At 42.8% G+C, this 15380-nt stretch overlaps 1 protein-coding gene across 1 annotated transcript; it reads left to right on the top strand.

The window, feature by feature from the left end:
- The first annotated feature begins 843 nt into the window (after positions 1-843).
- On the top strand, positions 844-11670 carry LOC114135466 (uncharacterized). The gene is made up of 5 exons (XM_028002775.1): positions 844-1069; positions 2633-2926; positions 4154-4437; positions 5806-5933; positions 11280-11670. Exons 1-5 carry the CDS (start codon positions 988-990, stop codon positions 11482-11484), a joined length of 993 nt encoding a protein of 330 aa, XP_027858576.1. The 5' UTR covers positions 844-987; the 3' UTR covers positions 11485-11670.
- Positions 11671-15380: the final 3710 nt, after the last annotated feature.

The following is a 15380-nucleotide window of genomic DNA, read 5'->3' as shown; positions in this document are numbered from 1 at the left end:
GTCACTTTAGACAGGAATTGTTTAGTTCTTTGGTTCAATATCTGTCACTGTTTCTCTCAGAATCAGAATCAGCCTCTATTATCATTGTAGAGAAGCACAACAAAGTTAGTTTCAGTCCATCCAACAAACCACATTAGACATGGATGGACCGGTTCCACTCAGATTGTAATTAGGTGCAGAAAACCTGTTGATTTCCGTTGGATTGTTTGTGCTGCTTGTTTTAAATGCAATCTGCTGCTCCTTCACAGGCTCTAAACAATAAAATCTCAAATCTGAGTGAATAGAAGAAAAGCAGATTTTTCCCCCTTGACTTTATGCAATTCTGTTTGCAGCAAAGATGATTTAAAGTTTGTTTTTACTCAGTTTTACCCTGCAGGATTTAACAAACAGCAGAACAATGACTGTAAATGTTCCTGCTGCCATGTCTTCTTGGATCAAACGCCTGACTTTTCACACCTGCTGATAAAATGATCATAAAACTGTTTAATCAGCATCAGTCGTCCTGATTTTCATAAAAAGAGGAAGTTTGAGATGTTAGCTGTAGAAATACAACAGCTGGACAGATGCAGATTTCACTTCTGTTTATCAAACCAGTTGCTTTCATTCATTTGTCTCATGTTCTGGAAGTTACATTTCTGGACCACAAACATACAGTTGAAGTAATCTGACCTCTGCACAGATTGTTGTGGGTTTGTGGTTTATAAATATCCCGGCCAGAATGTCAAATGGTTCTGTTACAGTAATATTTAATGTCACATGGTTCTGTTACAGTATTATTCTGCAGCTGTTTATCTGAACCAGACAGCCTGCATGGGGAGAATAGGAGACTAACCCAGAGAAACGAAACTTAGAGGCTGTTGACTTTTGAAGCAGGAAGTGAAATTAAACAAGCTGACGTTCAGCTCTGAGAAGCTGCAGGCGGAGATTATTTATTCTCACCGATTGCAGTTTTCCCTGCAGACGTCGGCAGATCGGCTGAGTGTGAAGATGAAGCTGCTATTCTTCTTGATGGTGACGCTGATGACCTTTACTGAAAGGTCACTGCATGCTTGGCCAGACCCCACCAGAGGTAAGAGCCGTAAGGACACAGACGTCCCTAAATTACACTAATGCATATGCAGAATTTTCAAAATTAGCTCACTTCTTCTTTTTAAAACGATGGAAAGTGAACAAATCACTGACTCAGTCCCTGAAATTACAGTTTTTATTAGTTTGAATCATTTTGTAGAAATATAGCCTTTATCTCCTCATGCAAATTTCCTGTTTTTGTTAACATTTGCTTTTGCAATTTTTCCATTTGTAAGGAGGGAAGCTGTGCAATAAATTCCTTAAGATGTTTTTGACTAGATTTCATATAAAAATTCATTTTCAACTAAATTTTCTAAAGCTTTCAATATATTCACATAGTTTCCCACATTTTATTGCTTCACAACCACAAACTTTATTTATTAGGGGTTTTATGTGACAGTACAAGTACTACATAACCAGTCTGTAGATAATTAAGTACAGCTCATACTGTTCAGCTACATGTCACTTGTTTCATATGCAAGCAATTTAAACACACTAATAGGAAATATTTTAAATTAGGAATCAACATTTCTAGTTAATTTTGTCTTATTTCAAGTGTGCTAAGGCATTTTGAACTAGAAACTAAACAAAACCTATTTGGTAAGATGTTGTGTTTTGCAGTGTAGAGAGAATCCTCTCCAGGAGATTCTTTGATCTGGACCTAAGGCAGACTCTGTTGCTTTCACTTTGTAATTTCTTGCAAGTGAACTATACCTTGTAAGCAAAACCACACAGGTGTTGACTGTTGCCGGTTCGTTTGTGGAGGTGTGAATGTGTTATCAAACTCTGATGTGGACCAAAAAAGTGAACTCTGGTCCGCCTACAAACCTCGGTCTCTGTTCAGTTGAACTCTGGTGCGGTTCAAATGCACATGTGCACACCAAGTGGATCAAAGACTGTTCCAAAACCAGGAAGTGGACTACAATGCAGGGCATTCTGAGTAATTATAACCCAAACAACCGTGTTAGTCTAGCACTAGCAGGAGAAATGTGCTCGTGGTTTTTTACCAAAGACAAAAAAAAAATCTTACATCCGCTAAAATCTGGCGCCAGTCCATTTTTGTTTACATTTTGCAAATAAGAAAGCTGCGCTCAGTGTCTTTTTCAGAGGTTTTTGTATTGTTTCCTTCAGTGCCTCTCGGTATAGCGCCCCCACAGGCGAGGAGGGAAACATGGTTTTCAACGTGTTTGCTTTGTTTGGCACGTTGTAGTGAGAAAGAAAACTGTAGCAGCTGACCAACAGAGCAACAGCGGCAGCTATGAACACACCCTTGAGAACTGGTGTGACAGGAACCATTTTCTTGGTGTTTTCCAGCAGTAGGACCTGTAAAGATCTCATTACAATAACACAAGGGACTGAAAATAAAGACATGCCCCAGGCATGTCTGTGTCCGGTTTCTTAAAAGGTTGGAACATAATAAAACTCCGAAAATGTTGTAAGAAGATTTTTTCAACGCACTCCTGTTGTGCAGTTCTGATAAACAACAAACATCCTCTGAAATATTGAGTAAGAATCAGGACTTTATCTCATTCTGATGGTGGGTCTGATTATGATTCTTCCTCAGGTGGTTCTGGAGTCAATCTGAGCGGGAAGATGTTCACTTTGTCCGGTTATTACGGAAGATTGGTCTTCTATTCACCTTACCAGCTGTCCCCCTGGGCTACTACTACATCATACCAAACCAGAGGTTACACCGACTCTGCCTCCACACCCAGCTACACCCAAACTAACACAGGCGCAACTGAAATGTCAACCCCTAACACGAAAATCAACACCCATAGACCTACAACTGGACCTTATCAACCTACCACCAGCTCTACCACTCGGTACCCATGGTCCACAGCTCCTTCCACTAGAGGTGAGTTCCTCCACAAATAATCACTGAGGCTTTACTGATATTCTCTGTTCCTGTTCATTAAGGTGAAAAACTTCAACAAAGAACAAAGTTAGCGGAGCTATCGGTTTTCTTTCTTTTTTCTTTGTTCTTGCTTAGCTATGTTCTTTTTTTTAAACTATGTATTATGACATTTTAGTTAATGCATCTTAATTCTGCACTAGAAGAAGCCAGACGCAGTAAAACTATCAATCAATCAAATGTTATCTGTATAGCACATTTCAGCAGCAGGCATTTCAAAGTGCTTTACATCATTATAAACACAGAAACACAAAGTAACATAGAATCAATCATTAAGTCAAGTTCCATCATTAAATTTGTAATTGATTACATTTCAAATACAATTCTAAACAGGTGGGTTTTCAGTTGAGATTTAAAAGAAGTCAGTGTTTCAGCTGTTTTACAGTTTTCTGGAAGTTTGTTCCAAATTTGTGGTGCATAGATGCTGAAAGCTGCTTCTCCTCGTTTGGTTCTGGTTCTGGGGATGCAGAGCAGAACCAGAACCAGAACCTGAGAGTTCTGGAAGGTTGATACAACAACAGCAGATCTTTAATGTATTGTGGTGCTGAGCCGTTCAGTGATTTATAAACTAACATCAGTATTTTAAAGTCTATTCTCTGAGCTACAGGGAGCCAGTGGAGGGACTTTAAAACTGGTGTTATGTTCTCTATCTTCCTGGTTTTAGTCAGAAGATAGAGTTACTAAATGTAACCAATGGTCGAAAACTATAATTATGAAATTATGAAAGAAGTCAATGAAGCGCATCACGACACAATCCCACCTGGTCAACAGTCGGCGCCATCCATGGTTATTTTCGTAAACAGATCGCTGCTGTGTGACATCAACCTTCTTCTTCTGTGCATGCGGGTTGGTACCAAGTTGTAAGTTTCTTTGAATGAGTAAAAAAGTGGATTTCAGGAAACAATGTGAAATCTGAATCAAGCATCAAGACCTGCTGTTAGCATCAGATGTGCAGAATAGCAACTCTGGAGAGGCAGAATAATAAAACCATAACCACGTTATTCATGGTTTCTTTTTTTGTTGTTTTTTGTTTCAGTTACTATTTATAATGTTACATCACTGAGATTTAACCTTCTGTTATATATTTTTTGTATTTCATTTATTTTCTCTTTATTTACAACCTATTTAGTCTTATTTTTGAGCTTCTCTGTCCTTGTGCGCCCCCTGCAGGTGTCTCAGTGTGCTTGCGGTACATCACAGACTCTCAGAGTGGCTCCATCTTCACCCTCAGCCCATCCAGCCAGTATCTGAGGCTGGAGATTGGTAGACCACAATCATACGCACTGACCTTCAACAATTACAACAGAGTTTACCTGCAACCTTACTTAAAACTCTGGCCTGGTCTGACGCCCAACATGTGGACCAGCATCTGCTTCACTGTGGACAACACGAAGGGTGTAGTCCAGATGTTCAGAGACTCAGACATGAGCAGCAGGAAGCTGCTGAATAACCAGGTGAGAACAGAATGAACAACATCTCTGATTTAGTGTCTGCAGTAATCTAAAGATATGACTGCTGTCACTGATATGGCTGTTTTCACATCCCTTCACTTTTTCCACATTTTGTATCATTGTGTCAAAATCTAAAATTGATTTGAGTATTTGTTTTTTTTTCATGAAATTATTCATAGATTAAACCACATACTGTAAAAACACAACATCTTACCAAGTAGTTTTGTTGTGTTTCTAGAGTAAATATCTTATTTACACAGTTTTTATAGGGCAAAACTAACTTACATGTAATCTGTCAGCAACATGTACCAGCTTGTTTTAAGTCAGTCATTCTTAAATATTGATTAAAAAGTACTAGCTTCACTGCCAGATTTTTATATACATACTTAATACTTTTTTGATTTCCAAAGGGCAGAAACACAATAAAAATGAAAACAATACTAATAAAAACAGGCAACAATAAATATTGAGCAGTGATAATCATAAAGACACATGTCACTCAATAGATCTAAAAAAATATATTAATTAATTAAAGTGCACAGCTTTAAACTAGAGAGGATACTTTCACTTATAACAAGACATTTTTCCCATAAATAAAAATCTGTTTTTATGAATATTCAAGAATTACTGACTTAAAACAAGCTACTGTATCTTGCTGAAAAGTTGCTTGTGAATTAGTTTTGTCTTATTTAAGTGTGAAAAGGTTTTTGCACTAGAAACAAAACAAAAATACTTAGTAAGAGTTTGTGTTTTATTTGCCCGCTGGCCAAATGCGGCCTGTCATGTTTGTTTATGTGGCCTTCTCGTCTAGACTGTAGACGGCCACATAAATAGCACTTTAAGATGACAATTGGGTGCTTAAAATATTATTTTATCAGTCAAATTAAATCAGTTGTATTTGTATAGGACTAAATTACATCAATGTGGAATAAATGTTAAAAATGAAAACATTTAAATTTGTACTAAACAGAGAAAACTATAATATTTGAACAGTTTGCATGTTGCATTAACTGTTCCCTTTAAGGACGTCCATGATCTTATGTGGCCTGAAATGAAGAGATTTACATTTTTTAGAAATGTCTTATGTAAATGTTTTTTTAAAAATATTTTTTATTTTTATTTACTCATTCAAATATGAAATAAATCTGTAAAAAACAAAGCGGAAAACAGTGAAAGGGAGTGAATCCTTTGATTGTTTTGAATTATTGAAATAAACTTTACAATACATTTGTAATTTATTAGGTTGCATCTGTACACACACACACACACACACACATTTTAATGTAAATCTCAATGAGTTTCTTAATTTTCTCTCCAAAATGATCTGCTGTGTGTGTGTGTGTGTGTGTGTGTGTGTGTGTGTGTCTTCAGTACGTGTGGTCAGGTGAGCGTGTGATGGATTTTTCAAACTTTGAAGGTCAGATCACTGATGTCCAGGTGTGGGATTATCCTCTCCGTTATCAAGAAGTCTTCTACTACATGAGCAGCGGTGGCTACGGGTATGCTGTGTGTGTGTGTGTGTGTGTGTGTGTGTACGTGTGTGTGTGTGCTTGTTTGTAATACCTTGTGGGAACCATTTTCCTGACACATACATTATGGGGCCCACTGCTCCTGGTAGGGACCGAAGCCTGGTCCCCACAAGGGAAAATGCTGGTCAGGGGTCAGGGGTCAGATTTAGGACTAAGGTGTGAATTGGGTTTTGAGTAGGGTTAGGGTTAGGATAAGGTTTAGGCTGTGGAAATGAATGGAAGTCAATGGAAAGTCCCCACAAAGTTAGCCACGCAAACATGTGTATGTGTGTGTGTGTGTACTTGTTTATATGGCCTGATTGGACCATGTTCTAGTTCCATTCAGACCATCAGACCACTTTGTTTGACTAAGATACCAGGTGTTTAATTCATTGCTTGGCAAATAAAAACAGTAATTCACAATAAAATTAGTTTATTTAATGGAGGAAAAATACATCTGGCCCCTAAATACTTCTAGCTTGCTAATTTTTTCCCAGGTGACAAGAAGTTTGGAAGTACGATGTGAATTAAGATAAGATAAGATAAAATTTATTTGTCATTGTCATCAACAGATTACAACCAGATTGAGATTTGCTCGACTCGAGTTAAGATGCAGGTTATGTGTATATACATAATATACAAAGATAAAGAAATAAATAGTACAAAATGAGAAATAAAGAGACATCAGAAGATGGTTGCAGCGCCTGGAGGTGTCGCAACAGAATTGACATTTTTAACACAGTGGTGTCAAGAGCAGAAGTTCTTATGCCTTTGAATTTAGTGCCATGATTGCCATCGGGTAAAAACTGTGTTTTAGGCGATTTGTCCTGGTTTTTATTGCTCTGTATCTCTTGCCTGATGGCAGCAGCTGGAAGAGACCATGGCCAGGGTGTGAAGAGTCATTTAAAATGTCCAAAACTTTCTTGTGGAGCCTGGAAGTGTAAATCTGTTCCATAGTGGGGAGGGGGCAGCCTATGGTTCTCTCTGCTGCCCTAACAACCCTCTGGAGCGCCTTCTTGTCCATAGATGTGCTGCTGCCGTACCAGACACACAGACCGTATGTGAGCACACTCTCTATGGAGCAGTGATAGAAGGCCTGCAGCAGGTCTGAGGGGAGACGGTTCTTCTTGAATATTCTCAGAAAGTACAGTCTCTGCTGTGCCTTCTTCAACAGCTCCTTGGTGTTGGTGCTCCAGGTTAGCTTGTCCTCCAACTCCATGCCCAGAAACCTGAACACTGGGACCCTCTCCATTAGTGATGTGTCGGTCGCGAACGATCCGGCTCTAAGAGCCGGCTCTTTGAAGTGAACGATTGGAACCGGCTCCACAATGGGAGCCGTTTTAGGATCCTATTTGGGAGCCGGTTTTTTTCTACAGTATATCGCTGTCTCTCCGCCTCCTTGTCGTGCTTGTGCTCTGCAAGTGCCAGAGCCGATAGTTTTTCCCCACATCGTTTTTTTTTTTGTCCTGCGGTGCCTCGCTGTCTCTCCTCCCCTTCTCCCTCTCCTTGCTCGTTTTGCTCTTCTGCCAGTGCTAGAGCTGAGAGGTTTTTTCCCTCGGTCCACTGCCCTCATGTCAAGCGTGTGCTCCACACATCTGACCAATCACACATAGTTTCAATTAATAATGTGGCGGGAAAACACTGAAAAAGAAGTTTATCTCCACTTTTTTTGTGGAAACGGCAGGCAATTGGCCAAGCTGTTCGTCGGCAGGTGTTTATGTACAGACACTCAGTCAGCGGTCAAGAAGCACAGAAAGAAGGGGAGTCAGTGTGGGAACTGAATAGGTGAAAATAAATGAGTGACAGAAAACGGAGCAAGATTTGGACTCATTTTAATGCTACATCAAGCTCCAGGGCAGAGTGCAGACTGTGCAAAGTCAGCATTTCCTATCTGCAGGCTCGACAAACAACCTGCACAGCCACATGCGGACATCACACGCATCGGTATTGCTATAGCATTGTTATGCGGCATTTTTACTCATCATAAGTGCTTAACAATGTCAATAATGAAACAAAATATTATAAAATTAGGTTTAAGCTATTAATTAATTAATTAATAATGTCAAAAATATATATGGGGAGCCGAAAGAGCCGGCTCTCCACAGTAAGAAGAGCCATTAGAGCCGCATCTCGAAAAGGAGCCGAAAATCCCATCACTACTCTCCACACAGGTCCCACTGATGGTGAGAGGCTGGATGTCCGTTTTGTTCTTCCTGAAGTCGATCACCAGCTCCTTTGTTTTGGAGGTGTTGAGGAGCAGGTTATTGACTTTGCACCACTCTGACAGCTGCTTCACCTCATCCCTGTACTCCAGCTCCCCCTTCCCGCCTGAGATGAGACCAACAACAGTCGTGTCATCTGCAAACTTTATGATCTTGTTGCTGAGGTGGTTGGAGACACAGTCATGAGTGTAGAGGATGTAGAGAAGTGGGCTGAGCACCCAACCCTGTGGCGATCCGGTGTTCAGGCTCAGAGCAGTGGAGGTGTGGGGGCCCAGTCTGACCCTCTGGGAGCGACCTGTTAGGAAGTCCAGGATCCAACTGCAGGTGGCTGATGGGAGCCCAAGGTTTGCTAGCTTGGACACCAGACGTTGGGGAAGTATGGTATTAAATGCTGAGCTGAAGTCCACAAAGAGCATTCTGACGTAGCTCCCCTGCTTCTCTAAGTGGGTCAGGGCAGCATGAAGTGCTGTGGATACAGCGTCCTCTGTGGACCTCTTTGCTTTGTAGGCAAATTGGAGAGGGTCCAGCTCAGCAGGCAGGCCAGCGAGGATGTGACTCCACACCAGTCTCTCGAAGCACTTCATGATGATCGGTGTGAGTGCCACTGGACGATAGTCGTTCAGGGTGTTGATGTTGGTTCTTTTCGGCAGGGGGACAATGGTAGAGGACTTTAGGCAGGGAGGGACAGTGGCTTGAGACAGGGACTGGTTAAAAATCTTTGTGAAGATTCCAGCCAGTTGGTCTGCACAGTCTTTAAGCACCCGTCCCGACACACCGTCAGGTCCCGCAGCCTTCTTTGGGTTCACCTTCCTCATCACCTGCCTCACCTCACACTCCTCTACTGTGAGAGCAGAGCTGCTGTGGACAGGCAGCTGTGATGGAGCTGTGGTAGGTGTCGCCTCAAAGCGGGCAAAGAAGATATTCATCTCCTCTGCCAGGGAAGTGGTTCCCTCCGTGCATGGCTGGTTGCTGGATCTGTAGCTTGTGATGTGCTGAACACCCTGCCACACCTGCCTGGTGTTGTTGCTCCTGAGCTGCTTCTCTATTCTCCCTCTGTATGATGCCTTAGCTTGGCAGATGCCTCTTCTCAGGTTGGCTCTGGCAGAACTGTAGAGTGCTTTGTCCCCAGACCTGAAAGCAGCGTTCCTGGCTTTCAAGAGGCCCCGGACCTCCTTAGTCATCCAGGGTTTCCTATTCGGATAGATCCTCATGAGTCTGTTCCTGGTGACATTGTCCGTGCAGAACCTGATGTTGTCCAAGACTGCTGAGGTGTAGTTCTCCAGGTCCCGATGTGCAAAAACCTCCCAGTCAGTTCTCTGGAAGCAGTCCTGTAGTTGGTGAGAGGCATCCTCAGGCCAGATGGTGACAGTCCGGGTTGTAATGGGGACACGTTTCCACAGGGGGGTGTAACCAGGGATCAGTAGCAGGGACACGTGATCAGACTGGCCAAGGTGTGCTAAGGGTTTAGCCCTGTCTGCTTGTCTGATGTTTGTGTCCAGCTTGTCCAGAGTTTTATCACCCCTGGTTGTGCACTTTACGTGTTGATGGAGTTTAGGGAGGAATGATTTCAGATCAGCATGACTAAAGTCCCCAGAGACGATGTGAACAGCCTCGGGGTTCTGGTTCTGGTTGTTGCTGATAGTATCATGCAGGAGTCCCACGGCCGAGCTAGCGTTAGCATCCGGTGCTATGTAAACCGCAGTGAGTAGAATGGAGGTATCGGGGTCTGCATTTAATTGTGATGAACTCCACGCCTGGAGAACAGTGGCTAACAACTACTGTGGAGTTTGTACACCAGCTGTTATTTACATAAACGCATAGTCCGCCTCCTCTTTTCTGACCGGAGCTGCTGATCGGTCCTGTCGGTGTGCTGTGTAGCCTGCTAGCTCGATCTCCAGGTCGGTATGGTTGGATTTAACCACGTCTCCGTGATCAACAGAATGCAGCATTCCCGGATGAGGTTGTCAGTTGCAATCCACAGTTTCCATTCGTCCAGTTTGTTAGTGAGAGACCTCACGGTGGAGAGAAAGATGCTTGGTAGCGGTGGTTTGTGTGGCTGTTTCCTGAGCCTCGCTAACACGCCGCTGCGACGCCCCCTCTTCTGTTTACATCCCTGCGCCGTCGCCTTGTCGCAGATACTGGGATTGTAATCCAGGGAGAGCCCGGTGTCCGAGCAACATCGACCGGAATGTTGTTGTGGACACGGAAAAGCTCCTGTGACAGACTTCCCCCGATTGCTTGACCGATGGCCAGTAAATTTTGTCGGTTGTAGGTGTTTTTAACCAGCAAAGTGGAAAAGACGAACTTCGAGTCGCTGAGCACAAAGCCGCTGCGTCTACATGCGCCGCCATCTTGAATTCTACGTTCAGGCCAGGAATTTCCTAATAATGGTTAATAAAAATAGATGGATATATGCAGGAACTGAAATGAATGGAAACCAATACAGAGACCTAAATATATGTAACAATATAAACCTTTGAGTGAACCAGGGTGGGCAATGAGCTAAAGAAAATTAAAAAACTTAAATTGAACAAACAATTGAAATTTCAAGGTTATATTTTGTAAAATTCTGTTTTCTTATGTCACAGTTTTAAAATACTAATTTCTTTTTTGTCTAAATTTTAAAAAAATATAGCAAGTTTATTTGTATAGCACATTTCAGCAGCAAGGCAGTTCAACATGCTTTACATAAAAACAACATGCAGTCAACAATTGAAAATCAGTAACATACTGACAAAATTTACATTTTGACGATGGCCATCATCAAAATCACCAAAACACGTAGAATATGTTTATCAATGTTCCATTTATTATTGCTCAAAAGCAACTCAGTGTTTCAGCAGTTTTGCAGTTTTGCTGGAAGTTTGTTCCAGATTTGTGGTGCATAGAAGCTGAATGCTGCTTCTACATCTCAACATCTTTCACCATTTTTAAACCCCAAAGATTTTCAGTACATTGCAAGACAAGTTTAAATTACGAACAAAAAGAGGTTATTGAATTTTTTATACAACCAATACTTACAAAATACATAGTTATATTTAATATTAATTTAAACAAATACAAACAAATCTAAAGCCTTTAGATGCACACATCAAGTTTGTTCTTTTGATTTTAGGTCCTACCAAGGTTCTGTACTCAGCTGGTCCTACATCAGCTACTCTCAGACAGGCAGGACGCTGCTGGAGGACGGCTATGAGCTGCAGATGAGAAAACCAAACCGGAAGTGGGAACGAAGAAATCACCTGAAGGGAGAATTCAAGCCCAGAAAGGTTCTCCTCTTTGAGGAGCGTAAAAGAGAGCAATGGAAGAAAGAGATGTAATGTTCAATGAAATCATATTTCACCTTTTTGACCTTCTATCTGAACATATAATTAACATGAAGATTAATCAATTAACATTTGCACTGATCAAAAATATTCCCAAAATCACATTATGGTTTTAATAGTTTATTTTCCTACTTTTGTAATTCATTTTAACTTTCAACTACAATAAAGTGATTTCTAATTAAATATTGCATGTTAGTGAATTTTGTTTTATACAGAACAACATTATGCACTTCTGGTAAAAATAAAACCAGAAGTTTATAGCAATCTGTGTGAACAGAAAAAAACTGTGGTAATGTTTCATGACATTTTCTCAAAATCACTGTCGCAGTTTCATTTTGTCATGACCATGAAATGATTATTCTGCAGAAATGTGTTGTTAAAATTCAGTTCGAACATTCACAGTGACGGTTCTTGCATGAATAGATCATGTGCTGGAAAAAGAAAAATCATTGTGCATTTCATCAGTGACATTGCAATGTAAGCTATTTTGATCAAAGGTAACTGATGTTTACAGATTGTTTTATATTTTCAAAATTAATACAAATATTTTTAGATCAGAGACTTTATCACATTAATCTTAATTTATTTTGTAGATTTCATTCCAGTTTATGGACTTGAACCTCTACCCTTGCTCAGACTATTGGAGGTGGGCGAATTGATCCAAAAATATTGACACTAATTTGCCATCAGCATCAGCTTGATAAGATCAATAATTTAGTTTTAGATTCCCTCTTGAAATTTCATTTTATTTTTGTTTTACAGTAAAAATAGATTTTGCTTTGATTTGCTCTGAAATTATATATTTTTTGCATTTGTTCATTTAGAAAATAATTCACACATGTTAAAGTATTTTGTGGACAACTCTTTTTCTAACTTCTGTCCTAAGTTTTAACAAAATCCAACCACAAAAAGGAAAAACCAGAAAATACCTTAATTTCACAAGTTTGATGATATAGCAGAGTTAAATAATAAGTGTTGGTATTAGATTGACATCAAAATATGCAGCATCCCAAACCTCTACCGACTGTTGTCAGCAGGAATGAAGTATAAAATACATATTCTGAAAATATTTCTAAGAAATTCTCAACACTTCAATCCACATTAAAAAACCAGTTTTTAGGGGATGTTGAGGCCAGAAGAGTAATCAATTATTCTTAAACTAATATACTGCCGCTTGGCTTCCGGTTTTAGAGTGAACTCTGGCGCGACTTGCTGCCGCTGCTCGCCGATATAATTAACTTAGTTTATGGTCTTATGACCTAATTTGGACTATATGTAATTGCGCTAATCAGGCTGACTAACTTCTGTCTGTTCAGCAAAATCGTTGGTTTTGACAACACTATCTTACTTGTTGCTGTTCACCTGTCCTGGCTGCCGACTCCTCTCTACAATGCCAACTAGCAGGATATATAACTGGGCTGTGCTTCTCTGGACTCTCCTGGCACTTTTCCAACAACCTGTAACGGGTCTGATCCAGTACTCCGCTGCTGAACTCCTCCGGCTGCGGTCTCATCTACCTGCACCCCCTCCTGCTTCACTGCTCATCTTGGATGCAACCCCCTTACCACGCCGGAAATACATCCACCGCGGGTCTCGTCGGAACACCCAAGAGGACATCTCGAAACCCATAAAATCCATCTGGTCTACCTCTCGTCGTCTCCGGCGTGCTCCCAACAGGGGTGTTGACCGCAGTGTGCTAGCTTGCCTAGCCGGGTCAGCTAACACTCCTGTAAAGTCTGATAATTCCTCTGTAAACTTCGGTCTGCTGGACATCTCATCCAGGATCTCCTTACTGACCGTAAGTTTGACTTTCTATGCTTGACTGAGACCTGGCAACAACCTAATGACTTCTCTCAGCTTAACGATTCTACTCCACCGGGGTTTGTTTACATCTCTCAACCCCTTGGCACCGGCCGGGGAGGAGGTCTCGCGGTAATCCACCGCGAGAAGTGGATAGTCTCGCCGTTGTCTGCTCCCACCTTCTCCTCATTCGAATCAACTGTGTGTCAGCTTTCAGCTTTCCACCATCATTACAACCATCTATCGTCCCCCGAAAACTAATAATGACTTTATGAATGACTTTGCTGCTCTCCTCACTCACTTGTCAACCCTTTCACCTAACATTATAATATTGGGTGATTTCAATATTCACATGGATGATTGCAATAGTCCTCTGACTAAAGACTTTTCATCCTGCCTCCAGAGCTTTGGTCTCCAGCAGCTCATCAATTTTCCCACTCATTCCAAGGGTCATGTCCTGGATCTAGTCTGTTATTCTGGTGTTTCCCCTTCTGATTGTAAAGCAGATGAACTTGCCATAACTGACCATTTTCTTCTTTCATTTAACATTTGTCTTCCTCTCTCAATCACTAAGCTTTCCCGTCTTATTTCTTTTCGTAACATTAAGGATATTAATTTCGGTGGCAAGGCCCCGGGGGTGGATGAGATCCGCCCTGAGTTCCTTAAGGCTCTGGATGTTGTAGGGTTGTGTTGGTTGACGCGACTCTGCAATATCGCATGGACATCGGGGGCAGTTCCACTGGATTGGCAGACTGGGGTGGTGGTCCCCCTGTTCAAAAAGGGGGACCGGAGGGTGTGCTCCAATTATAGAGGGGTCACATTCTTAAGCCTCCCTGGCAAGGTCTATTCAGGGGTCCTGGAGAGGAGGGTCCGTCGGATAGTCGAACCTCGGATTCAGGAAGAGCAGTGTGGTTTTCGTCCTGGTCGTGGAACACTGGACCAGCTCTACACCCTCAGCAGGGTCCTGGAGGGTGCATGGGAGTTCGCCCAACCAGTCTACATGTGTTTTGTGGACTTGGAGAAGGCGTTCGACCGTGTCCCTCGGGGAGCCCTGTGGGGGGTTCTCCGGGAGTATGGGGTACCGGGCCCTTTGATACGGGCTGTCAGGTCCCTGTATGACCGGTGTCAGAGTCTGGTCCGCATTGCCGGCAGTAAGTCGGGCTCGTTTCCGGTGAGAGTTGGACTCCGCCAGGGCTGCCCTTTGTCACCGATTCTGTTCATCACTTTCATGGACAGAATTTCTAGACCAGCCAAGGTGTTGAGGGGATCCGATTTGGTGGCCTCAGGATCTCATCTCTGCTTTTCGCAGACGATGTGGTCCTGTTGGCTTCATCAGATCGTGATCTGCAGCTCTCGCTGGATCGGTTCGCAGCCGAGTGTGAAGCGGCCGGGATGGGGATCAGTGCCTCCAAATCCGAGGCCATGGTCTTGAGCCGGAAAAGGGTAGAGTGCCTTCTCCGGGTCAGGGGGGGTGTCCTGCCCCAAGTGGAGGAGTTTAAGTATCTCGGAATCTTGTTCACGAATGGGGGAAGAAGGGAGCGGGAGGTCGACAGGCGGATTGGCGCAGCGTCTGCTGTCAAGCGGGCGCTGTACCGGTCCGTCGTGGTGAAGAAAGAGCTGAGCCAAAAAGCGAAGCTCTCGATTTACCGGTCGATCTACGTTCCCACCCTCATCTATGGTCATGAGCTTTGGGTCATGACCGAAAGAACGAGATCGCGGATACAAGCGGCAGAAATGGGTTTCCTCCGTAGGGTGGCTGGGCTCTCCCTTAGAGATAGGGTGAGAAGCTCAGTCATCCGGGAGGGACTCAGAGTAGAGCCGCTGCTCCTTCACATCGAGAGGAGCCAGTTGAGGTGGCTTGGGCATCTGGTCAGGATGCCTCCTGGACGCCTCCCTGGTGAGGTGTTCCGGGCACGTCCCACCAGGAGGAGGCCCTGGGGAAGACCCAGGACACGCTGGAGGGACTATGTCTCTCGGCTGGCCTGGGAACGCCTTGGGATTCCCCCGGAAGAGCTGGAAGAAGTGGCCGGGGAGAGGGAAGTCTGGGCCTCCCTTCTGAAGCTGCTACCCCCGCGACCCGACCTCGGATA

Source organism: Xiphophorus couchianus, chromosome 20 (genome assembly GCF_001444195.1).
Source record: "Xiphophorus couchianus chromosome 20, X_couchianus-1.0, whole genome shotgun sequence".
In the NCBI taxonomy this organism is placed as follows: domain Eukaryota; kingdom Metazoa; phylum Chordata; class Actinopteri; order Cyprinodontiformes; family Poeciliidae; genus Xiphophorus; species Xiphophorus couchianus.
The sequence above is the reverse complement of the archived record's forward strand: the minus strand, read 5'-3'. Positions and strand labels throughout refer to the sequence as shown.